Below are 26,325 nucleotides of genomic sequence, written 5' to 3'. Positions count from 1 at the left end.
AGAAGTTATTGGACTACAACTCTCATAATTCCTGAGCGCTGGCCAAGCTAGCTGGGCCTGATGGGAGTTAGACTCCAAAAACATATGCAGGACACAGGTCAGCCACCCTTGCCTTATATAAATGGGAGAAATTATTGCCCTAATAATCAGTTCTACTAAACCCTTCTCCCCCTTGTGTTTAGGACACGCAGATACATTTGGACGATGCCCTCCGAGGACAAGAAGATCTGAAAGAGCAATTGGCCATGACTGAGCGCAGAGCTAATCTGATGCAGGCTGAGATTGAGGAGCTCCGGGCAGCTCTAGAACAGACAGAGAGGGGCAGGAAGATTGCTGAACAAGAGCTTATGGATACAAATGAGCGTGTACAACTCCTCCATACACAGGTATGGCCTACGGTTGCCACTACAACAACAACACTTGCCTTGATAGATTAGATCATAGGCCCATCTCATCTCACATTCTGTATCAACAGTGGCCAATGACATGCTCCATAGGGGAGATGCATATCCCCTCTTACTGATCTGCAGTATCTGATAATCAGAGGTGTACTGCCTCTTAGTATAGGGAGGATCAACCCCTTAGTCATTACTACAAGTTGCAACATAAGAGACACTTAAACATCTTCACTATCTCTTTTTTAGAACACCAGCCTCATTAACACGAAGAAGAAGCTGGAAACAGATATTGCTCAGCTTCAAAGTGAAGTGGAAGATGCCATTAATGAGGCCAGAAATGCAGAGGAGAAGGCCAAGAAAGCAATCACAGATGTAAGAGCTTCATTTAATTTCTTTTCCCTTTTAGCAGTTACCACAAAGCTTTGCTCCTATAAGTATTGATTTTTGTTGGATCATGGACACTTTATCATGGCTATCATTCCAGAGTTAACATTGCTTCTTTGTCCAGACCATTTTAACTACCTGTCCAGTCCTTCCAAGAATGGTTTACAGTGTGTCTCCTTCAGAATGCCTTCAATCACAAATTGACAGAGGGAGGAGGAAAAGCCTCTGTTGCCTCCAAGTGGCATGCACCAAGGTGCTGCCTCAGGCAGTGATTTGGTCTTTTAGCGGAGACATTATTCATTGGTTACATCCTGCTTGGTTTGCTTTTGCTTTTTCTCACTTTTAATTCACACTGGCGGGTGAAGAACCTATTGCCTTCCAGATATTGCTGAATGACAACTCCCAGCCATTGGTCATGCTGACTACGGCTGATGGGAGTTGGAGTCCAACAATATCTAGACAGCCACAGGCTCCCCATTCCTAGTTTACATACTGGATTCAGCGTGCCCTCTTTGAACATTTATGTAATTCATTTGTTTGGCTGCTGAGAACAGGAGAGGAGCCCTGCTGATCAGACCAAGGCCTAACCAGTGCACCATCTTGTTTTCCACAGTGGCCAACCACATGCTTTTTGAGAGAGTTTGAGAGAGTTCTTGGCCACATAATGTTGAGCATCTATTTCCCCCAAAGGGACCAAGCTCAGCTTCACAAGATGGCCTCCTTAAAACCCTGGTCTTGTTACTAGCATGCTACCGTTTGCAAACAGTTTGGTGCATTTCTCCAATTACTGAATTTCCATGTCATCCTTGTTGAATTTTTGCCTACCGTGCAACTGTTATACCACAGAGCTTCTGTAAGAAAAAATGGCGGCAAGCAGTTCTATGTAGCCTATCACACAAATGAGGAATCTAAATACATTTTGCACAAGCTGCCCTTCAGTCACTGCTACAGTTGTACAGGAGCCATTTTTCCATGACCCAATCCCACTTGGCTGGAGGCTATGTGTAAATGGTATAACCAGGTAGGGCTCTTATTCCATATGAAAGACGCACATATCAGCCCTTTCTACATCATCACAAGATTTCACATACAACCCTCAGCCCCAATGGATGTCCTCACAGAAAAGCAGCTCTCATGTAGATGTGTCTGACTGGTGTCACACTCACTATGAACTGAGCTATAATCTATGAAAGCTTATGCCTTAATAAAATGTATGAGTCTTTAAGGTGCCACGAGACTTTTTGTTGTGTTTGCTGCAACAGTAATACAGCTAACTCTCTGGGAACTATGAAATGCAGCATTCACACAGTGTTGTGTGAGGGCCCTCACTGTGCCAATGTTATTGGAAATTCATAATAGTTTCTTTTCATTGTTATATAAAGCCCCTAGCACCTTGATTGTTAATTCATTCACCGGGAGAAGTTACTAATCAAGGTGATCATAACAGACCCTTTCTGGGGTCACAAGTTGACCTTTCAAACTCTGCTGAGCCCTGTCCTTTTTTTCTAAGGGCACTCTCTTTGCTATCTGTTGACTGAAGTCTACTCTTTGTGTATCAAGGCAGCCATGATGGCAGAGGAGCTGAAGAAAGAGCAAGACACTAGCGCTCACCTGGAGAGAATGAAAAAGAACCTGGACCAGACAGTGAAGGATCTGCAGCTTCGGTTGGATGAGGCAGAACAGCTTGCTCTGAAAGGAGGGAAGAAGCAGATCCAGAAAATGGAGGCCAGGGTAAACACTGAGGCTGAAGGCTGTTGGCACATAACCAAATTCTTCACAATTCAGAGGCCCCAATTATCAGAATTGCCAAGTCAGTTCATGTTTTGCTTAACCTCCTAGATCCGAGAACTGGAGTCTGAGCTTGAGGGAGAGCAGAAGCGAGCTACAGAAGCCATTAAAGGTATTCGCAAGTATGAACGGCGAGTCAAAGAACTGACTTTCCAGGTAAGAGGAAAACAAGCAGTCTGCTTCCCTGTTCTTCATTCCCTTGACCAAGTAATGTATCACCTAATATGCTGCCACTTTTCCAGGGTGAAGAGGACAGGAAGAATGTGATCAGGCTACAGGATTTGGTGGATAAGCTTCAGATGAAGGTCAAATCCTACAAGAGGCAGGCGGAGGAGGCTGTGAGTTATTTAAAAGACACAAACTTCCCTTTTGTCATTCAAATAAAATACATCTCAACTTTGACATCAAAGCCAGAGTTATGACTTGGCATTTTTGTTTTTCTTTTCTTTTTTTGGTGTTTCCTTTTTGGTTATAGGATGAACAGGCCAACACTCACCTCTCAAAATTCAGGAAAGTACAACATGAGCTGGAAGAGGCTGAGGAAAGGGCTGATATTGCCGAGTCTCAGGTCAATAAGCTTCGAGTAAAGACTAGAGAAGTTTCTACAACAAAGGTAAGGGCCTCATCACATCAGATGTTTCACCTGAAGAATGCAATTGTTTTTACAAATGAATGTAGTAATGAATGAATGAAAAGGAATCTGAGCATCTTGGTGAAGGACTGGGGGTTTTCTCGATTAGGAGAGCTGCACAGAGTGAAAGCAACATACCATACTAACAGTTATGGGTTCAAATTTTCTGTGGTATCAATATAAGTGAAACCAATGGAATTAGGCAAGCACAGGGTGTAGCTTCAGGCTAATATATTGACAAGAGATTCTGTTCAGTCTTAGGGCTTATCCAAACGGAGCGGGATAATCCACGGTTTCCATATTTGGTTTGTCATCTGATAGTCCTCACTTTGCCTTTTAGTTCAGTCTTTCCCAATTAAAAAAAAAAGCTTTTTTGCACCCGCACCCGCAACTGTAAGACCCCTACATTCTTTTTGGTTTTTCCAAGCTCCGCCTCTAAAACCTCCCCCTATCAACCAATTGGTCAGCAAAAAAATGACGTATGCTCCTCTCCCCCTTTGCAATGAAGCACAATATGGCTGTAAAGGAGTTCTCGCCGGCGGAAGGAAAGGGAGAAGGAGGGGGGTGGTCGGTTTCAGCCTGCCTCTGGAAAGCTTTGTCAATTTCATTCTACTGGCTGGGGTTTTTGTTTCAAATCATTTCGCCACGGGAAGGAAAGGGAAAAGGAGGGGGGCTGACACGTTTCTTGCTCTATGGTTCTCCAGTCTCTATGGTTCCTGGTGGCAGGGACGCTGTAGCAAACCACTCATATGCAGGGCAGGGAATGCCCATTACTTTCAATGGGTAGAACTGGGGGCAGAAAAGCCCATGTGTCTCAATGGGTAGACCTGGCATCACAACAGCCAATGTGTTTCAATGAGTAGATCTGGCATTTCAATGGGTAGACCTGGTGTCTGGAAAGTCTATGCATTTCAATGGGTAGACCAGGCCACCAGGTCTACCCATTTGAAGCCTGCTTGCTTTCTTGTTTGTATTTGCAATATTACACTTATGTATGCTTTTCTGCCTTTATGGATATTTAAGGAGATACTCACTCTGGCAATCTCCAAAAAAAGCAAGAAACGTGTCACGCACCCCTCCTTCTCCCTTTCCTTCCCCCCGCGAAATGATTTGAAACAAAAACCCCAGCCAGTAGAATGGAATTGACAAAGCTTTCGGGAGGCAGGCGTGAAACTGACCAGCAGCCCCTTTCTCATTTGCTGTGCATTGCAGATCTCACCCAGAGCAGCCACCCAGTTTGCAGGCTGGCAAAAAATAAAATGCATCTGCACAGTAGTTGCAGACCCCCCCCCAACACACCACCATTGCAATGATTGGTTCAATTTTCCCGGGCTTATTCTTGCACTTGTGCAAAAGTGCAGATACGTGATTGGCTGGAATAAGGAGAAGGGGCAAGGGGAAATCCCCAAGAACCACCCATCAGCTGTAAAGTCTGCAGTATTGCATCCTACCTCCTGAAGGCACAGCGGATGATTCCCGATTTTAAACAGCAAATCGCATTTTTGCTGGTATTTCAAGGAGTGGATTTAACCCGCGACAATGCGTAACAGCGTGAGACGTCATTTGGACGACCGAAAAATAGTGAACACACATAGCGGGCGTGTCACACATTTTGCAGTCGTCTGGATGAGCCCCCAGTCAACTGTTTTCCACTGATAAAGCAACAAGAGAATGCAAGACTTCCAATGAAGCCCACTGTCGTTGCCCTTTTGGGATGACAAGGACCTGTCCAGATTACCAAAGTGCTCACTTGCCACATTTTTAGCTTTTGCATGACAGGTAGTCTGGTAAAATCCCAATTCAAAGACACAAGCATAATATCCATTTAAGCCACTTGTGCATCAGGGAAGTTGGATTATTTCTGTCCGCTCTGCATACACATACATACACATGCCTGATTCAGGTTCTCCTGGTTCTGCAAACTCAGGGTGTAAAGATTGCACAGACTGGGCATCTACATGTTGGACTTGTTATGTGTATTAGCCCTATTTAATTTAAATGTTACATCCAGCATGTGAAAATGAGGTGGGGCCTGGAGGCAAGACAGTATACAGGCAGGTGTGATTTCCATGCCCAAGCCATGTGAAAACTCTTCACACTTGGATGTTAAAAAGCTGAACTGAAGTCTCATGTCAGCTTTAAGAAGAGAAAGAGAAAACTCAGAAAAAGCCACTTGTTATCTCCTAATAAGTTTTAGCTCCCATATAAGATTGTAGGATTATATCCAAAGGTATCTCTCAGCTGACAGTAAGAATGGGAGGAAGCCTTATTTATTTCTTCTGAGGAGCTCAAGGTGGTGTACATGGTTCTCCTCTCTCCATTTTATCCTCACAACAACTCTGTGAGGTAGGTTAGGCTGAGAAACAGTTACTGTCCCAAGGTCACCCAGTGAGCTCCATGACTGAGTGGGGATTCAAACCCTAGTCTCCCAGGTCATAGTCCTGCACCTTAAGTATTACACCACATTGGCTCTTCCCACTGCAGGCCCCATGCCCCTAAATCTCCAGAGGGTGGGAGTCCCTCAGACCAGATTTCGGGAGGGGAGGCATGGAGGACTGCAGGTAGGCGGCAGAGTAGCTGGAAACTGCTTCCCTCCCTGTTCCTCTGACAGAAGCCTTATTATGAATTGAGTTACAACCTAGCAGATTTCTTTAAAGCTATTTGGTCTTTGGCCAGTACCTTGCCTTTCATACCCTGGAGTGTGCCTCTATCCTTACCCTTTATTTTTTTTTAAAAAAAGTGGGGGGGGTGGCAGAAACTCAGCACACCTATCCCCACTCTGAGGCAAGACTTAGCAAGAGTATGCAGAGAAGCCTTGTGTTAAGTCAGATTCTACATATGATTTGAAATTATTGACACAAAGATAGTGGCTGAAATCATTCGCCTTATACTAAACGGGAACTAAATTTGTTTGTTTGTTTGTTTTTGGCAGATAGTAATAGGAAGTGAAGAGTGAATCCACTACAGGAGAGAAGAAGCTTGGAATGTATGCAAAATGCATGTGTTCCCCTGACATTGCTCTAAATTGTAGTAATCCTGTAATCTTTCCTCAACAGCCCCAATAGAAAATAAATTTTGCTTTGCTTAAAGAATTGGTGAGTTTTGTTCTTTGTGTTGCATTCTGCAGAAGCAATAAAATGTGAATGTGGCTGCAATGCTGATCCCTCAGATTTGCTTTGCAGCTGCTCTCTGCTGTATTTCTTCTCAATGTCAGAAGCAGCAGCAGCAAGTCATAATCTATGAGCATACATTTAGATTACACCTCTGTGTTGTTGCTTGCTAGCCAATGATATCAGCACATAGCTATGATGGGCTAGGCTACTTACACTCCTTCTTACCTATATTCTGGCCTAATGGCAGAAGGTTACATTCCAGCCACACAACAGCCAGAGGCTTCTACACATGCACACACGCATGCACACGTATACCTCTTGAGACAAGCAAGAGACTTTAGCCAAGGACACTTCCAGATGGGCAAAAGTACTCAAGGACTAAATGGAGCAGGGCAGGTGAGGGATGTGGTCTGGGGAGGGCCCCAAGGGCTGGATAGACAGTCCTGGAGGGATCACATTTGGCCCCTGGGCCTAAGATTCCCCATCCCTGCTACAGTGTACAGTAGATAATTCCACAAAGTGTGACCTCTGGTGGCTGGAGAAGGAAATTGCCAAACACTGTGTTTGCATACAAGGACATGCGATATCTCTAAACAGTGTTTCTTAACTTTGGGGGGGGGTGTCACAGACCTTTTTGAGAATCTGATGAAAGCTATGGAACCCCATAAATAAATAATTGAATTGAATTAATTGCATTGGAAATTGATTTTTTTTGTGCCCAGTTCACAGACCCCTTGAAGGTTAAGAACCCTTACTCTAGGCCAGCCTTTCCCAGCCTGTGTGCCTCCCGATGTTGTTGGACCACAATTCCCATCTTTCCTGACCATTGGCAATGCTGGCTGAGGCTCATGGGAGTTGTGGTCCAACAACATCGGGAGGCACACTGGTTGGGAAAGGCTGCTCTAGGCTGTCAGTATTTTATGGGAAGGATTCAAGCACATATCGTAACTTTAAGTTGGTGTAATTAAAGTGGGTTAGATTACTCTGTCAACTCAGCACAACAAGCTCACTTTAAAACTGAAACAAACATTTGGCGGTTAAGAAATTGATGGGGAAATGCACTGAAAAGTGCTAAGGGGACTAAAGGGAAAACACCCTCTAAGCAAATCAGGATGAATGATCATTGTTGTGTAACTGCCCCCCACAAAACATCAGAACAAATGTTCAGTAAAGATCGATATAATCTTACCTCTGTGTAAGCTTTGTGTAAGTAAAACAGGACAAATGCTTAAGAAGCAGGTTGTCTGGAGGAGCCCAGTACCATAAGTGCCCATTATTAAAAATAAACAGCAAGTAAAAAAACCCAAAACAGCATGAAATGCACAACTGCCAATGCTACATCTACCAATTGGAGGCAAACTTCTGGGAATAATATGCCCTGAACTTAATGATAAATAATGTTGAGATTCACTGGTTTGTGTATGGTTCAGATACTCGGAATAATCTTTTCTCTAGGAAATATATGGGAGGACAAATCTGAATGACTGTCCTCTAGCAACAGCTTCAGGCCACATTAAATGTCTTGTAGAGCTTTCCCAACTAATCTTACATAGAGGCTGAGCTTTACTATTTTCAAGGCACAGGTCCACTGATAACAGAGCGCAAAATTATGAACGTCCTGGGAAATCTAATCATCCATCTCCATCCTTCTGTCAAGCTTCCTTGCAGCTATTCAGTGCTTGGTGGTGTGGAAATTAGAGGGAATTCTTGTGTCATCCCCACTGCAATTATATGTTGCACCCATATAATCCCCAGGCACATCACAAATACCCCACATCACTCACTGCTATCCTGAATTGAATCTCAATATCCTTCCCCTCTGCCTCCCAGCATAAGGGTCCCTAGAACATGGAATAAGGGTGTGAAGATTCATGACACAATTGTCCCTATTCAGGCAGTCAGTGTGTTACAACAAATTTCTAACTCCCCAAACCCCTTCTAGCACTCCCAACTCTTCTCTTAACAAATCTGAAGAAAACCGAACACAATTTCTCTCTACATCTCTCTGTGGTATTACATCCTTACAAATCAATATAAGTCCTTCTCACTGATGGTTCACCACACCTGCTGTAATTGGAACTGGATGTGTGTAGGGGAGCCAACTGAATGCTGAATGCCCACACAACTGTCTAGAGGGAGAGACTATTCATTTATATCCCACCATTCCTCCAAGGAGCTCAAGGTGGTGTATGTGCCTCTCCCTCTCTCTATTTTATCCTCACAACAATCCTATGAGGTAGGTTAGATTGAGAGAAAGTGACTGACCCAAGGTCACCCAGTGGGCTTTATGCCCGAGTGGGGATTTGAACCCTGGTCTCCCAGATCCAAACCCAACATGCTAACCACTACTTCACACATGGCTCTAGGGTGATATCTGCAGGTTCCAGGAACTCTGTTGTGAGATTTTTTATTTTTTTTTAGCAGGGGAGTGAGGCGGGGTGATCTGTGAGTTTGTTTGGGTTCTGGGTAAGAGCCAGGAAGGATGGGCGGAGTCCTGGGTGACAGCCAGGAGGCTGAAAGTGTTGATTGGGGAGGTGTGTCAGACAGTGAAGGAAATGATATTAGGATGTATTTATTAGTAATTTGTATCAACGGTTCATGAAAACTTACTCATAGGGTCGCCATAAGTCGGAATCGACTTCAAGGCAGTACATCTACATGTGTGTACTAAACATTTTTGTTTTTGTATTCTGTACACTCCTTAGAGATATTTTATATATTAAGTGGTTCAGAAATTGTGGTAATGATAATAATAATAGTACTGTGACAGTATGAGAAACAAACAATATCAGTCTTAAGAGGGAACCTCAATGCAGCTTGGAATCTCTACACAAAGGTATGCTAGGAAACAAGTACTGTATCTGAGAGTGAAAGTTGATGCCCTTAACAGGGTTCAGAGGCCACCTCACTCAGGAAGGACATGTGCCAGAAGTCTAACTATAGGCACTCTTAGAAGATTCTTGTGGTTACGTGCTCTCCTAATAAACATACAAGACATTCCACAGGGGCTAGATTGCCGACAGTATCCAGTTAAAAAGGGCCATGATGTCATGGTAGTACTGACAGCTGTATGAGATTTTAAAATGGCAGACCCTAATCATATCCTACTAGGTTTATGGGTAATTGTGCCTTTATCAACTGAATTAGGGGTTATTTCAGATATTACAAATTATTGTTCAAGTTTAACATAATTCAGGCTAAAGTAATATGTCTGTAAACAGTTTATTTGCAATAAATATGGAACAACCTAGTCTGATAGGTAGGTAGGTATTATTGGCCCAACTTAAGGATAGATCTGTGCAAGACAGTGTAATATTGAGGGGAAGAGAATCAAAACTACAGCTTAGGAATAAGGCTGACAATACTTTTCTGCCAGGAATCATTTGCCATTAATAATTGCACAACAGGGCAAAATTGCAGAAGAAGCTTTCCCAACATGCAGAAATAGGAATGGGGGAAGGTTCATGCTAAATTTCTGCCTGTCATGCAGCCCTGCCAGCAAAAAAAAGGAAAAAAGGTGGTGACCAAATAGGAACAAGTTTGGTTGTGTTCTTCATACATCTGATACTCAGAACAAACCCCAGTGGACATCAGTGGGACCACACTGGAATATTTTCATGGCATAGATGTGCTTGTTTTGCAGTGTGAGAGAATATTGCTTTATTAATGGAAGAGAAAGCAGACGTGTGTTCTACAGAAAGGATGGACAATTGGCTCGATCCAATACGATGACTCTTATATTGTGCAAAGGAATGCATTGGATTCATTCTGAATATTTCTGTGCCCATGTTGCTGCTAGCTTTTTAGTTGCTAAATATGAATATCCTGCACTAGTATGTGTCAACTGATGGGGGTCTCCCTTTAACTGGGCAATGGCTGCAAGACAAATTTCAAATCCCAGCAAAGTTGGCATGGAGACAGATATCCAAGAACTATTTTACACACATACTCAGAACTATTTTGATTAAGGCCCTTGAGAGGCAGAAGACTGTGCAAGTCCAGTATTGAATTTCACAGCCTCTGTCATTTACCACCTCTCCCTTACTATTTCTGTACTGATAATATTTGAGACAGAATGGCAAATTGGGTAATAGCTCAAACAGTAACAAATCTTTTCAAGAGTAGTGGTGGCTAAGCAGTGGGACTTCAGAAGCTGCTCAACTACAACTCCCTTAAGCCCCAGCTAGCATAGCCATTGGTTGAGGATGATGGGAGTTGTAGTCCAACATTTGGAAGGTTACTTATCTCTCTACTAGTCTCATATCTTGAGACCTCTAAATGGGTTCAGAGGGACACTTGTGCTTCCTATTTTTGTGCAATTTTAATATTGGTATTGTTTCTTTAATGTGATTGATATTGGTTGACTGAAACTTGATGAATAAATACACACATATACTAAATTTCTTCCTCTGAAGTAACTGTCATAATTAATCTCTCTTTTTGAGATTTCTGAATGTAAGAGTGTGTAAAGTGGTGTTCTTCTGAGGGATGTGAATAAGGAGAAATCACCTTTTCTGCAGGGGTAGGTGAAGACTGTTTCTTGCTCTAGCTCGAAGCTACATGCTGTCACTAGTGACATTGACTAGGAAACATCAGCCTAATGACACTGAATCAATCAACAAGCTACAACTAGCTGTGCACCTACTGCCCTCTAATCACTAAGCAATAGCTCACATCTGTCAAGCATCTAAGTTACAGACCCGAGAACTCAGGGAAGCCAAGGTTGCTATTTATCGTGGTTGACCGAGTACTCTGAGATCAGACAAAAGGTCCATGTACCACATGGGGAGCAAGCGACCCTAGCCACAGAATCACCAGAGCTCTACTGTACCTTACCTTGCACCTGCTTCCCATACTGAGTGATTGCTAGGGTGTGGTAATGCAAGTTTAATGTATGGCCAGACTACAAGACACCTGTTCTCCATATAGTGAGAGTTGGTACAAGATAAACTACAAGGTTAGCAACTTTTGTGCAGTAAATATTTGTGAAAAGACCAACACAGGAAATATGTAACACCTGATACTGCTGACAACAGCTGCCCCAAATACAGCCAATCACTTCACAGTACAATGCTAACCTGCTGTAGGACTTCCTTCCTGAAGGCTCAGCTTATTCTCTAATCCTTATTTATTTACAATATTTATATTCTGTTACATATTGCCTTTCAGGAGGAATAGTCTCAAAGAGGGTCACCTAAAATTAAAAATCAATAAAATATAATATCTCAAAATCGGAATAAAAGACAGCAACATCAAAACAAGAGCAACAATCAAGCCAAAATACAAAGCCTCGGCTTCTGAAAACTTGGTAGAATAGACTGGCTTTCCCTCATCTCCAGACAAATGCAAGAAAAATGGCCATTCTGACCATATGTCCTTCCTCACACTGCATAACTCAGGAACCTTTACAAAAAAAAGTATCTGAAAGTGATGGAGTTAGACCCGGATTTCATTAACATCACAAACCCAGGATTGGAGGAGCATAAAAGGGAAGGTGAAATACTGAATATGCAACTGATTACGGCTTTAGAAAAACAACTGCACCCTGAGCTATGCTCAGAAACAAACTGGAAACCAATGAAATTGTTCCAAAGTATATATTATATATGTTTAAATAGTGTGTGGTTGACAACTAAGAGGCAACTGCTTTCTGAAGCCAGTTACAATTTCTGGATCATCTTCAGAGACAGCCCCACATACAGCATTTTACAGTAATCTAATCTAGAAACCACAAAGGCAGAAATAAGGATAGCCTTATGCCCAAGGGAGGGGATGTAGTTAAATAGCAGAGCATATGCACGGCTTGCAAAAGATCCCAGGTTCAATCGCTGGTATCTCTAGGTAGGGCTGGGAAAAACTCTAGAGTGCCACTAACAGTCAGTATAGACAATACTCAGCTAGATGCCCCAAAGGTGTGATCTGAGGTGACCTCAGATTGTCAGAATTTCAAAGGAGGCATTCAAGTGCATATTGGAAATTTAGGTTTGTGCAATTAAAGTAGATTAAAGCGCCCTGTCACCCTAGTACAACAAATCTACTTTTTAACAGCCCCCCAACTTTTTGCAATTTAGAAAGTGATGGGTAAATGCATTGAAAAGTGTAGGATGAATGAATGATTAACGGGAAGACATTTAATACCCTGCAAGTAAATCACGATGAATGTAGGATGAATGCTCATTGTCATATAACTGCCCCATAAAAGATCAGAAAGCATGCTCAGTAAAGATCAGATATTGTCTAACCACTGTGTAAGCATTGTGCAAGCAAAGCAGGATGAATGGTGAATAACAAGGTCATCTGGAGGAGCACTTGGTATAATGTAGCTTCCTTGTTCTGCTGTCTGTCTTCCAGTAATAGGCATAATTGATCCACCAACTGAATCTGGTAAAAAGCACTTTGGTCCACAGCTACTGCTTGGATTTTGAGGACAACTGGTGGATCCTAGAGTACCCTAAACTGCATATCTGGTTCCTGAGAGGAAGATTTCCCCCAACCTTGTTTTTGAGCTTACCTTCCCTGCCAACCTGTGTGCACCTATCCTGCCTCCTCCTGCTCCCTTCCCACAGCTATCAATTATTCTCATGCTTTGGCCTTAGCTTACCTCATGGATTCTGCCTTTGCCCCACTCCTTGTTTGGGTTGCTCACGCAGATTACCCACATGAGATTTCTTTGCATGAGAGCACTGTGAAAGCTAAATTTTTCCCATTGTCACAACTCCAGACATTACATAGTTTAGTCACTAGATGGCACTGGAGTTAGTTGCATCTGGGTGGGGTCAAGAGTTTCCTGTTCTGTTCTTGGTGAAGAGACAGTAAACTTTGTGTCTGGCTTAGGGTTGCCAGGTTCAGGGCCTGAGACTGATCCTGTATCTTTAGGAGAAGAGAAAGTCAGCCAAGTGCAGGTGTTCTTACAACACTGTAATGGGAAAAACCACAAGGTGGAATTCTCCCTTCCCCCTGCACAACTTTGAAAGATACAGAAGACCTCTTGGTTGCCTAAAGATACAGGATCAGTCTCAGGCCCTGAACCTGGCAACTCTAGTTGTCTTCCTGACTGCTGTGCCCTCTAAGCCAGTGATCTTCGATCATTTCAGACTTGGAACTCATATTTAACCCAAACATGCATTTGGGGACCAATTTCTTAATTTTTACTATCTATTTGTATGGTGGTAGTGCTGCTGTTGTGAGCCATCTTAGATCAAACCATCACCCAATACTGGGTCCTCCTGACCCACCAGTTGAAGATGAAAGCTCTAAGCCTTCCATTACACTATTTACAGAAAAACTTCATTAAAGTCAATGCATCTTTCAAAGGCCCTGCCAGGAAAAAATGCAAGGTAACAGACATGGCTTCATCAAGTGTATAAGAACCCAAGGACATGATGGCGGCGTAAGAGCTCGCTGTGGCTTGAGCTCCGCTACTGTTTGTTTGTTTTTTAACATCTTTAACATCTTTTAGCAGCGTTTTCGGGACTTTCCAACTTGCAGATATTTGCACAAGAGATAGGCAGCAAGAACGCTAAGAGTAAATAGAAGAACGACGCAGACAAGAGCGAGTATGTGAACTCACCATCAGACGCCGAGTCTCCTGCCGTTGAGGTCGGGTGAGAGAGGTTTCCTCTCGGCACTGAGGGCGGGTGAGAGCCGTTCCTCTGCAGGCTCATTGCTTCCCATCGCTGCTTTGTTCTGTTGCTGCGTCTTGGGTTTTGGTTGTGGCTGCTGTGTTGCTGCTTGGGGGGGGGTCATTGCAGACCCGTTGCGGCTGTCCATCCTTGCCGCCGCTGCCTACTCGCGTGCAAGTCGGCCGCCGCTTGGGACTCCATTCCTGTACACGCCCATTGCTTTTACATCGTTACTGTTGCCGCCACCCGGAGCTGTTGTTGCGGGCGGCGCTGCGGCTCTGCCCGGATGTTATTCTGTGGCCTTGTGTTGCTGTTGTTTGCTGTCTCCTGCCCATTTGGGCGCGGGCATTGCCGTTGTGGATTGAGGACTATTCCCTGGCTTTGCATCGTCGACGTTGTTGCCTGCCCGCTTGTGTGTGAGTGTGGCCGTTGTTACTGCCTGGTGCTGTCGTTGTGGCCTTGCTATCGTCATCGTGCAAGAGAGGAGGAAGCTGGTGTGCCCTGGTTCGGACGTTGTTGGGGCGCCCAGTATGCCTGTTGCTGCTACTGCAGCACTCTGCTACGCTGCTTGCCCTGGCTGGAGAGGAACAATTTCATCGCTGGCTGCTGTTTTTTGTGTGTATGGATTAGTGTGGTGTGAATGACTGTATGATTGTTGCTGTTATTGCATCCTTGTAAGAACGGCCAGTGTTGTTAATATAGTTGCGGCTCTGAGTTTGCAACATTTTTAACTCATTGCTGCCACCTGGATGTAATAAATAGCTTTGAATGTGTTTATATTTTGTGAATGATTGAATTGTTACTATATGTGAGTCTTTAGTTGGAATTGTGTTGTAGTTTAATATTGTTTGAGTGTATTGAGTGTATGTTTATTGTATTGTATTATTGATTAAGTGTGTGTATGTGTGTGTATTTTGATATAAATTTTTGGTATTATTTGTTATTATTTGGTATGAATGTGATCAGGTGTGTGTGTATTGGTGCTTTTATCTGTTTTAATATGTGCCTGGGAGAGTGTATTATACATCAACCGGAGAGACCTTCGGGGGCCCCAATTAGCGTAGTGACGGGTAATGGGAGGTATGGTGTTGTGAGGAGAACATGCCAGGTAAGGGGAACTCGTCCCAGACAAGTAGTGTCTGTGACCTGTTCCGGTTCTCCTCACATCCCCAGGACTGCTGGTTGTCCTATCAGTCAGCCTTCGGATCTCCATATGCTGTTGATAAACGCCAGGTCGGTACAACATAAGATCTCCCTTGTTTATGATTTAATTGTGGAGGAGGCGGCTGACCTGGCGTGTATAACCGAGACCTGGGTGGGTGATATGGGAGGAGTTGCTCTTTCCCAGCTTTGCCCACCTGGGTACATGGTTCAGCATTATGGTAGAGCCGAAGGTCGGGGAGGTGGGGTTGCCGTGGTCTATAGGAGTTCTTTCTCACTCTCCAAGCACCCTGTACAGGTGACGACTGGTTTGGAGTGTCTCCACCTTGCGCTGGGCCAGAGAGACAGGTTGGGAATTTTGTTGGTGTACCGCCCGCCCTGCTGCTCAACAAATTCCCTAACTGAGCTGACAGAGGTAGTCTCGGAGATATTGTTGCAGTCCCCTAGACTGGTACTGGGGGACTTCAACGTTCATGCCGAGACTGCTTTATCTGGGGCGGCTCAGGACTTCATGGCGTCCATGACAACCATGGGGCTGTCTCAGTTTGTTACTGGCCCGACGCATGTGTCGGGACATACCCTTGATTTGATCTTCGCCACTGGGCAGGGAGATGGTGATCTGGAGGTTGGGGATTTTTCATCTACCCCATTGTCATGGACAGATCACCGCTTGCTGAGGTTTAGGCTTACGGCGACCCTTTCCCTCTGCAAGGGTGGGGGACCTATTAAATTGGTCCACCCCCGGAGACTAATGGATCCTGAGGGTTTCCAAAGGGCTCTAGGGGATTTTCCGACTGAGAAGACTGGCGCTCCTGTTGAAGCCCTGGTTGAACTGTGGAATACGGAGATGACCCGGGCAGTTGACACGATCGCTCCCATGCGCCCCCTCCTATGTAGAGCTCATACAGCCCCATGGTATACCCCGGAGCTGAGAGCGATAAAGCAAGAGAGGAGGAGGCTTGAGTGCAAATGGAGGCGCACTCCTGACGAATGCAATTATGCCTTGGTAAGTGCCTGCTCTAAGCGATATACAGCAGCGGTGAGGGCAGCAAAAAAGAGTTATTTTGCTGTCAGTATTAAGGCATCACTCTCCCGCCCAGCGGAGCTTTTTAAAACTGTATGAGGGCTTTTACATCTTGGCCCTCGGGATACTACAGATTCATCTGTAGCCCGTTGTGATGAGTTCGCTGGACACTTCCAAACTAAGATCGCTTGCATTCGTCGGGACTTAGACTCCAATATTATAGCAGTTGGATTCAATGAAGCATCCAGACCACAGTCTTGTCCTCATTTATTGGATGAGTTTCAGTTGGTGCAGCTTGAGGATGTTGACAAGATCCTTGGACTGGTGCGGGCGACCACGTCTGTGCTGGATCCTTGCCCCTCTTGGCTGGTGAAAGCTGGCAGGACCGGAACCGCCGGCTGGGCCAAGGAGGTAATCAATGCCTCTTTGCGAGAGGGTGTGGTCCCTGACTGCCTAAAAGCGGCGGTAGTGAGACCGCTCCTGAAGAAACCCTCCTTGGACCCAGATAACTTGAACAACTATAGACCTGTGGCAAATGTTCCGTTCCTGGGCAAGGTTCTGGAACGGGTGGTGGCCGGCCAGCTCCAGGCACTCTTGGATGACACTGATTATCTTGATCCGTTTCAATCCGGTTTTAGGCCTGGGTTTGGTACCAAAACAGCCTTGGTCGCCCTGTATGATGACCTTTGTCAGGAGAGGGACAGGGGGAGTGTGACCCTGTTGATTCTCCTTGATCTCTCAGCTGCTTTTGATACCATCGACCATGGTATCCTTCTGGGAAGGCTCACGGAGTTGGGAGTTGGGGGTATTGCTTGGCAGTGGCTCCGCTCCTACTTGGTGGGTCGTCAACAGAAGGTAGTGCTTGGGGAACACTGCTCGACACCCTGGACTCTCCATTGTGGAGTCCCACAGGGATCGGTACTGTCCCCCATGCTTTTCAACATCTATATGAAGCCGCTGGGTGCGGTCATCAGGAGTTTTGGAGTGCATTGTCACCAGTACGCTGATGACACGCAACTCTATTTCTCCTTTGCATCTTCCTCAGGTAAGGCTGTTAACGTACTAAACCGTTGTCTGGCCGCGATAATGGATTGGATGGGAGCTAACAGACTGAAACTTAATCCAGACAAGACCAAGACGCTGTTAGTGAGTGCCTTCTCTGCCCAGATGGTGGATGTTCACCCTGTTCTGGATGGGGTTACACTCCCCTTGAAAGAACAGGTTCGTAGCTTGGGAGTTCTTTTCGACCCTTCCCTGTCTCTTGAGGCTCAGGTAGCCTCAGTGGCACGGAATGCTTTCTACCATCTCCGATTGGTAGCCCAGCTACGTCCCTATCTGCACAGTGACGACCTCACCTCAGTCGTTCATGCTCTGGTAACTTCTAGACTGGACTACTGCAATGCGCTCTACGTTGGGCTGCCGTTGAAGATAGTTCGGAAACTACAGTTAGTCCAGAATGCAGCGGCCAGATTGTTGATGCGGACCAGAAGGTCCGCTCATATAACACCTGTTTTGGCCCATCTGCACTGGCTTCCTATTTGTTTCCGGGCTAAATTCAAAGTGCTGGTTTTGACCTATAAAGCCTTACACGGCATGGGACCGCAATACCTGGTGGAGCGCCTCTCCCAATATGAAACTACCCGTACACTGCGCTCAACATCTAAGGCCCTCCTCCGAGTACCATCCCATCAAGAAGCTCGGAGGATGGTGACTAGAAATAGGGCCTTTTCAGTTGTGGCTCCCGAACTGTGGAATGGTCTCTCCGATGAGGTGCGCCTGGCGCCGACGCTGCTATCTTTTCGGCGCCAGGTGAAAACCTTTTTATATGCCCAGGCATTTTAAAGTGTATTTTTATAGTATTTTATTACTATGTTGTATTCTGGATGTTGTTTGGTTCTCGTATTGTTTGTGTGTTTTTGTTTTTTGAGTTATTATATTTATTGTATTTATATATTGTGCCTGCTTTTACCTTTTATGTACACCGCCCAGAGAGCCTTCGGGCTTAGGGTGGTATGTAAATTAAATTAATTAATTAAATAAATAAATAAATAAATAAATAAATAAATGAGTCTGCAGATTCATATGTAGCTATGATTGTCTTAAGTAGCTATGCTTAGTCTGTAATCCTCCAGATGTTGTTGAACTATAACCCATCATCCTGATAATTGGTCATGCTAGCTGGGGCTGATGGGAATTAAAATCCATCAATATCTGGAGGGCTTCAGGCTCCTCATTCCTGTTCTAAAGTATTGTACTTCATGATTCATGGTGGCGCTTCCAAGCATTTTACAGAAATCTTCACATGTCAAGCAAACAGTTCTAAATATAGCAGGAGTAAGACCAATCAGGGATCCCCTCCTTGTATGTGTGTACAGCCTAAGTGCACTGCAGGGGAACACACTGAATATAATAATAATATGTTCATCATAGTTCTCATTTTAAAATATGCAGTTCCTACTAAGCAAGAAAACACATTTATATACACAACAAAAGATGCTATGAGCTCAACTAGAATTCTGTGTTTAAAAAAATCAGCAAAATTGAAGATCCAAACACTACCTTTAGGTTTGAATCAGGGCTGTGGAGTCGGTATGTCAAACCTTCAACTCGGACTCCGACTCCTCTATTTCTCTACTGTCCGACTCCGACTCCTCTATTTTTCTACTGTCCAACTCTGACTCCTTCATAAATGGCAAATGTATATTAATTTTTCTACTGTCTGACTCCGACTCTGACTCCTTCATAAATGGCAAATGTATATTAATGTATTAATGTTAATAAATTAATATTAATATTAAAATATTACTTTTATTTTGAAGTCGGAGTCAGTACATTTCTATCGACTCCAATTCTGACTCTGACTCCACCCAAAATTGCTTCCGACTCGGACTCCACAGCCCTGGTTTGAATCTCCCTTTGTCTCAAATTATTACCTTCTGTTGCCATTACCACGTTCTATGTCTGTGTTTTGCTGACATAGGAAAGGCCATAGCACCACCACCACCAGAAGTAAGACTGAAGAGCAAAATATCAAGCCTTACTCTGTACAGGCACATTGCAGTTTATCTCCCTTCTACATACATTAAAACAACCAGAAATCACTCCACAAGTCTTCAGCTTGGAATATAAAACAAACTGCAACTTATCAAACTCTAGCTTCCATCTCCATACATCTTGGAATCAAAAGCAAACATAAAACAGGATCTCTATTTGCCTGAATGACAAACGATGCTATCACAGTGATGTCCTGTTCTTTAGTCCACCAAGACAACTTTTAGCAAAAAGTAATTGTTTGTTTGGGATTGTGCTGATGTCCTATTTCTTTATGGTGCTTCAAAATGTGTCAATACCGCAGAAGAAGGAGCATGAAGATTTTTCAAAATTGGGAACCAATGAGATTTTTCTAGGATTCAGTTTGGGGTGAGGAAGAGATGGAAACACAAATATTCAAGCGAGGGAAGGAACCTGGTTTTGTTGGTATGTTCGGCTAGCTCACCCTTTGTCTGTCCTGCTGTTGCCTTCCTTTGTGGCAGTGCTTAATGGAGAGGGAAAGAAGGTGGTGGTGGTGGTGGTGGTCAAGCTTCTGTCATTGGCCTACCTCAACCCAAGCTAGAAATACCATAAACCAAGCTGTACTTGAAGTGCAGTGGGGGCTGAGGTAGCTGACCAGTCTGGAAAGGACAAAAGGAGAGAACAGCCAAACAGCAGACACATGAAAGGAGAAGAATCCTGCTTCCTCACCTCTTCAGTTGCCCATTTGGCAGGCCCAGTTTTTAGACTCCTAGCACCTCAATTTTTGCATCCTGTGTTATCAGCATATGAAGACACTATCTGCACATCAGACTTACCCAGACAACTCAACCACACAGTTTCTCTAGACCACAAAAACAAGTAGGCCTGGTAGTCATAAGAACATAAGAACATAAGAAGAGCCTGCTGGATCAGGCCAGTGGCCCATCTAGTCCAGCATCCTGTTCTCACAGTGGCCAACCAGGTGCCTGGGGGAAGCCCGCAAGTAGGACCCGAGTGCAAGAACACTCTCCCCTCCTGAGGCTTCCGGCAACTGGTTTTCAGAAGCATGCTGCCTCTGACTAGGGTGGCAGAGCACAGCCATCATGGCTAGTAGCCATTGATAGCCCTGTCCTCCATGAATTTGTCTAATCTTCTTTTAAAGCCATCCAAGCTGGTGGCCATTACTGCATCTTGTGGGAGCAAATTCCATAGTTTAACTATGCGCTGAGTAAAGAAGTACTTCCTTTTGTCTGTCCTGAATCTTCCAACATTCAGCTTCTTTGAATGTCCACGAGTTCTAGTATTATGAGAGAGGGAGAAGAACTTTTCTCTATCCACTTTCTCAATGCCATGCATAATTTTATACACTTCTATCATGTCTCCTCTGACCCGCCTTTTCTCTAAACTAAAAAGCCCCAAATGCTGCAACCTCTCCTCGTAAGGGAGTCGCTCCATCCCCTTGATCATTCTGGTTGCCCTCTTCTGAACCTTTTCCAACTCTAGAATATCCTTTTTGAGATGAGGCGACCAGAACTGTACACAGTATTCCAAATGCGGCCGCACCATAGATTTATACAACAGCATTATGATATCGGCTGTTTTATTTTCAATACCTTTCCTAATTATCGCTAGCATGGAATTTGCCTTTTTCACAGCTGCTGCACACTGGGTCGACATTTTCATTGTGCTGTCCACTACAACCCCGAGGTCTCTCTCCTGGTTGGTCACCGCCAGTTCAGACCCCATGAGCGTATATGTGAAATTCAGATTTTTTGCTCCAATATGCATAATTTTACACTTGTTTATATTGAATTGCATTTGCCATTTTTCCGCCCATTCACTCAGTTTGGAGAGGTCTTTTTGGAGCTCTTTGCAATCCCTTTTTGTTTTAACAACCCTGAACAATTTAGTGTCGTCAGCAAACTTGGCCACTTCACTGCTCACTCCTAATTCTAGGTCATTAATGAACAAGTTGAAAAGTACAGGTCCCAATACCGATCCTTGAGGGACTCCACTTTCTACAGCCCTCCATTGGGAGAACTGTCCGTTTATTCCTACTCTCTGCTTTCTGCTTCTTAACCAATTCCTTATCCACAAGAGGACCTCTCCTCTTATTCCATGACTGCTAAGCTTCCTCAGAAGCCTTTGGTGAGGTACCTTGTCAAACGCTTTTTGAAAGTCTAAGTACACTATGTCCACTGGATCACCTCTATCTATATGCTTGTTGACACTCTCAAAGAATTCTAATAGGTTACTGAGACAGGACTTTCCCTTGCAGAAGCCATGCTGGCTCTGCTTCAGCAAGGCTTGTTCTTCTATGTGCTTAGTTAATCTAGCTTTAATCATACTTTCTACCAGTTTTCCAGGGACAGAAGTTAAGCTAACTGGCCTGTAATTTCCGGGATCCCCTCTGGATCCCTTTGAAGATTGGCGTTACATTTGCCACTTTCCAGTCCTCAGGCACGGAGGAGGACCCAAGGGACAAGTTACATATTTTAGTTAGCAGATCAGCAATTTCACCTTTGAGTTCTTTGAGAACTCTCGGGTGGCTGCCATCCGGGCCCGGTGATTTGTCAGTTTTTATATTGTCCATTAAGCTTAGAACTTCCTCTCTCGTTAACACTATTTGTCTCAGTTCCTCAGAATCCCTTCCTGCAAATGTTAGTTCAGGTTCAGGGATCTGCCCTATATCTTCCACTGTGAAGACAGATGCAAAGAATTTATTTAGCTTCTCTGCAATCTCCTTATCGTTCTTTAGTACACCTTTGACTCCCTTATCATCCAAGGGTCCAATTGTCTCCCTAGATGGTCTCCTGCTTTGAATGTATGTATAGAATTTTTTGTTGTTGGTTTTTATGTTCTTAGCAATGTGCTCCTCAAATTCTTTTTTAGCATCCCTTATTGTCTTCTTGCATTTCTTTTGCCAGAGTTTGTGTTCTTTTTTATTTTCTTCATTCGGACAAGACTTCCATTTTCTGAAGGAAGACTTTTTGCCTCTAAGAGCTTCCTTGACTTTGCTCGTTAACCATGCTGGCATCTTCTTGGCCCTGGCGGTACCTTTTCTGATCTGCGGTATGCACTCCAGTTGAGCTTCTAATATAGTGTTTTTAAACAACTTCCAAGCATTTTCGAGTGATGTGACCCTCTGGACTTTGTTTTTCAGCTTTCTTTTTACCAATCCCCTCATTTTTGTGAAGTTTCCTCTTTTGAAGTCAAATGTGACCGTGTTGGATTTTCTTGGCAATTGGCCAGTTACATGTATGTTTAATTTAATAGCACTGTGGTCACTGCTCCCAATCGGTTCAACAACACTTACATCTCGCACCAGGTCCCGGTCCCCACTGAGGATTAAGTCCAGGGTTGCCGTCCCTCTGGTCGGTTCCATGACCAACTGGTCTAGGGAATAGTCATTTAGAATATCTAGAAACTTTGCTTCTTTGTCATGACTGGAACACATATGCAGCCAGTCTATGTCCGGGTAGTTGAAGTCACCCATTACTACCACATTTCCTAGTTTGGATGCTTCCTCAATTTCATATCTCATCTCCAGGTCTCCCTGAGCATTTTGATCAGGGGGACGATAGATCGTTCCCAGTATTAAGTCCCTCCTGGGGCACGGTATCACCACCCACAACGATTCTGTGGAGGAGTCTGCCTCTTTTGGGGCTTCGAGCTTGCTGAATTCAATGCCTTCTTTCACGTATTGTCGGAAGGCAGAGCTGGGGTCCCAATCCCGGGGAGCTGGATCCCGGAGAGTTGGGAGAAGAGTATTCGGATGGATGGCAGAGGGAAGGGGGAGGAACTTCCCCCCGTTGGAGCGAAGACGAAACAGAGGAACTGCCAGTGATAAGGTCGCTTAGCAACGGGGAGCCTGAGCCCTCCCTGGACATTCTCATGCCTCCCCCTCTTTCAGGCTCAGAGCAAGAGGGGAAAGAGGGAGGGCTGCTCACAGCCGAAAAGCAGGGAGGCAGTTTACCATCAGCCCCTCCCCTATCCCCCATCCTGGAATCGGAAACTTCAGAAGAGGAGGGGGTGATGCTTCCCCCCTCACCGAGCAGACGCAGACAGCTGAAAAGACAGGAGAGAAGGGGGGGAAGGCGGGCAGTACCTGAGGGGCAGTTAAGGAGGAGCGAAAGATTGCGCGCCCGTTTGGCCCCTTCTTAAAGAACAGGCGGGAAGAAGTCCCTTGCTCTGTCAACTTTCTCCCAATGCCGCAGGACCTGTATCCCTGTATTGCTTCATGAGAAAACGCAGTCTTTGTTTGGACATTACCCTAATAAAACACGAATTAACTACAGCCGTTGGTCTGGTTCCTGAGTCACATCCTGGGCCTGACATGTATAGAGCGACTCCACCACCAATACGTCCTTCCCTGTCCTTCCGATATAGTTTATATCCAGGGATAACCGTATCCCACTGGTTTTCTCCATTCCACCAGGTCTCCGTTATGCTCCGTTATGCTCACTATATCAATGCTCTCCTCTAAGACCAAGCACTCCAGTTCTCCCATCTTGGTTCGGAGGCTCCTAGCATTAGCGTACAGGCACTTGTAAGCAGTGTCTCTCTTCAAGTGTCTTTGGCACTTGTGGTTAGGCCTGTGGTAATTTTGCTCTTCTGAATTTATATCCTGTGCCCCTGCTCTCACAATGCCTACTTCTAGGCCTACCCTTTTTAAATTTTCATCATTTCTTTGGTTTTTATCCCAGGGGGGAGGTCTCTGGATTTAAGTTACAAACTGGAAGGAAAATTCAGCTGATTCAAAGGAAATGAGACCACTACAGGCAGGCATCTATGCAGATGACAGTCAGACACCTATATGAGTAGAAAAATACAGAGTGACCCATATTTTTGAGAAGCTGAGCGATGCTGCAGGGTGACAAAAGTAGGCAAAGGCCCCTCTGAAATATTACCTGTATTGTGCTGCCCTCCCTACCAATGCAAACATTATTTCTCGACGAGATAGAATTTGCTCCCTGCATGACGTATCCAATGCTACGTACGAAGCATTCCACTTGCACAATGGGACTTTCCCTTCTTCTCCTTGCACACCCTCAAACTTTCCCTGCCCACCTTTCACACCCAGTGCCTCCTCTGCTGGCTTTGGCTATCTACACGGGAGTGACATGTCCAAATATTGCTTACATGCATACAACCAAATGCTCAGAGGCTAAAATTAATACAGTACATTTTAGGATTTTTTTCTCCAAGTATTTACTATACCACTTTGGTCTTTGGATTTTATGTGTGTCAGCTGTACTCAGATGTGCCATGCTCATGTGCATGGCTGAAGCCAGCAGAGGCTGGGCCAATGTGTCAGATGACTGGGAAGGGCAGGCATGCTTGTACATTCTTTCACACAATGGTCTCGATTGGTTGGGTGGAAAGTATCATCAATCCCCCCACTAAATTCCTGCACATCATTCTGCTAATACAAGAACAGGGATTAAAAAAAAAAGTTGGCAGCTACATTACTTTTTGCTTGCAGCTCAAATTTTCTTTCTAGTGTCATCACTGGAGTGTTGTTGGCTTCCCCTCAAGATATGCCTGCACAATGATGTGTAATCTGGCTGGGCAGATATACAGTCACCGTAATCTGTGGAAGAAAACTGACCCTCACAGGTTCCCTACAATAACGACCATGTGTATTTCCCTACACAGAAATATACCAGTGTTTAGGGAGAAGGCAATACAGAAGGCATCACTGAGTAGATTTATTTTGGCCTCAATATTTCTTTCACTGGAAAATGGGTTTTTTTAAAAAGCGCTATTTAAAATCATGATTAAATGAATGTGGAACTCTTTTCCAGCGAGATGAGATGAAATGAATGTTACAAAGGCATAAATGTAATACCCCTCAATTTTTCTGCATATCATTCAGATTATGAAAAGGGGGTTCCTTTGCTTGATAACCTGATCCGTGGGGGGAACAGCACAATGCAAGATTGGGGGAGACAACTGACAATTCTATACAAGCAAAGAAAAATGGTTTTCACTGTTACATTAATTATAAAGCTTACTTCTTAATGGTAGTGTGTGAGAACAAATAAAAGTCCACACGTACACGCAGCCAAAAAAAAAAAAGCACCTTGTTATAATCTGTAAAGGATGAGATTTCCCTTTTTACCACTAGAGGGACACAGAGTCACATGAGACATTAGCCTGTTTATGTCACTATCTTTGGTAACCTCATTGAACTTGTGCCCAGTAGCCTAGCTCCGTCACTGTAAGCAAAAAAGCAAAATAAAAAACAGACAAAAAATACTATTGAAGATAATGAAGATGAGGAGGATGAGGATGATTAGTTAGTTAGTTAGTTAATTAATTAATTAATTAATTAAATTTATATCCTGCCCTTCCTCCCAGAAGGAGCCCAGGGCGGCAAACAAAACTCTAAAAACACTCTAAAACATCTTAAAAACAGACTTTAAAATATATTAAAACAAACATCTGTAAACAAAACATATTTAAAAAAGCTTTCAAGTGTTCTTTGAAAAGTGAAAGGGGGAAAGGCACTCTCCTTTTCAGGTACCAAAGGCACTCTGTGCATGCTCAAAAGCATACTTTTAAACACTCTTTGGAAGGGGGAAGCAAAGGCAACCTGCCTCAGAGGCACTTGTTCTATAATACTACTTTAACAATAAGAGGCATTCTGTTCATGCTCAGATGTATGCATACAAATGAAATGAGATAGGAAGCAAATGTGTGCCAAACTTATTAATGTGATGCACAAACCTTTTGCAAAAACACTCACATTGCACAATTCTAAGTGAGAAGATTGGTATTGCCAAACCAAGGTGTGTAAAACCATATGTAAGGATCACTTCAAACGTCACTAACATAAACTCTAACCCACCACTTGCATAGCACTCTAACCCAACCGAACACTCTACCCCGCAGTCTGAAGCAGCTTCATATGTAAGTCTTCCCTCAATATCAGATACATGTTGTATAATTCTTTCATAACAACTGCAAACATTTTTCATAATTCATGTGAAGTAATATTATCATGATCACATCAGTGTGTGGGAAGGTCACTATGGGAAAAAGCCCAGCCCATGCTGGCTTTTTACCATGCTAGCTTCCTACTTCTTACCATGAAAACCCTGTGAACAGAGTATCCAAAATGCAACACAAGATAGTGCTGGAAGATGAGACCCTCAGGTCAGATGGCACTCAGCGTGCTACTGGGGAA

At 44.1% G+C, this 26,325-nt stretch overlaps 2 protein-coding genes across 23 annotated transcripts in view; one reads left to right on the top strand and one right to left on the bottom strand.

Annotated features, from left to right (window-relative positions):
- Positions 1–6,293, top strand: part of LOC133380007 (myosin-3) — a 37,741-nt gene extending 31,448 nt beyond the window's left edge. For both annotated transcript variants that reach the window (XM_061616408.1, XM_061616409.1), the window contains exons 35-41: positions 183–386; positions 645–770; positions 2,343–2,513; positions 2,622–2,726; positions 2,813–2,908; positions 3,046–3,183; positions 6,134–6,293. In XM_061616408.1, the coding sequence (XP_061472392.1) occupies positions 183–386; positions 645–770; positions 2,343–2,513; positions 2,622–2,726; positions 2,813–2,908; positions 3,046–3,183; positions 6,134–6,157 (864 nt within the window). In that variant the 3' untranslated portion in view covers positions 6,158–6,293. The remainder of the gene's footprint in view (positions 1–182; positions 387–644; positions 771–2,342; positions 2,514–2,621; positions 2,727–2,812; positions 2,909–3,045; positions 3,184–6,133) is intronic.
- Positions 1–26,325, bottom strand: part of ADPRM (ADP-ribose/CDP-alcohol diphosphatase, manganese dependent) — a 151,383-nt gene that overhangs the window by 100,738 nt on the left and 24,320 nt on the right. The gene's annotated exons all lie outside the window — the stretch shown is intronic.

This window comes from Rhineura floridana, chromosome 3, assembly GCF_030035675.1.
Source record: "Rhineura floridana isolate rRhiFlo1 chromosome 3, rRhiFlo1.hap2, whole genome shotgun sequence".
In the NCBI taxonomy this organism is placed as follows: domain Eukaryota; kingdom Metazoa; phylum Chordata; class Lepidosauria; order Squamata; family Rhineuridae; genus Rhineura; species Rhineura floridana.
Note: the sequence above shows the minus strand (reverse complement) of the source record. Positions and strands in the feature narration are given on the sequence as shown.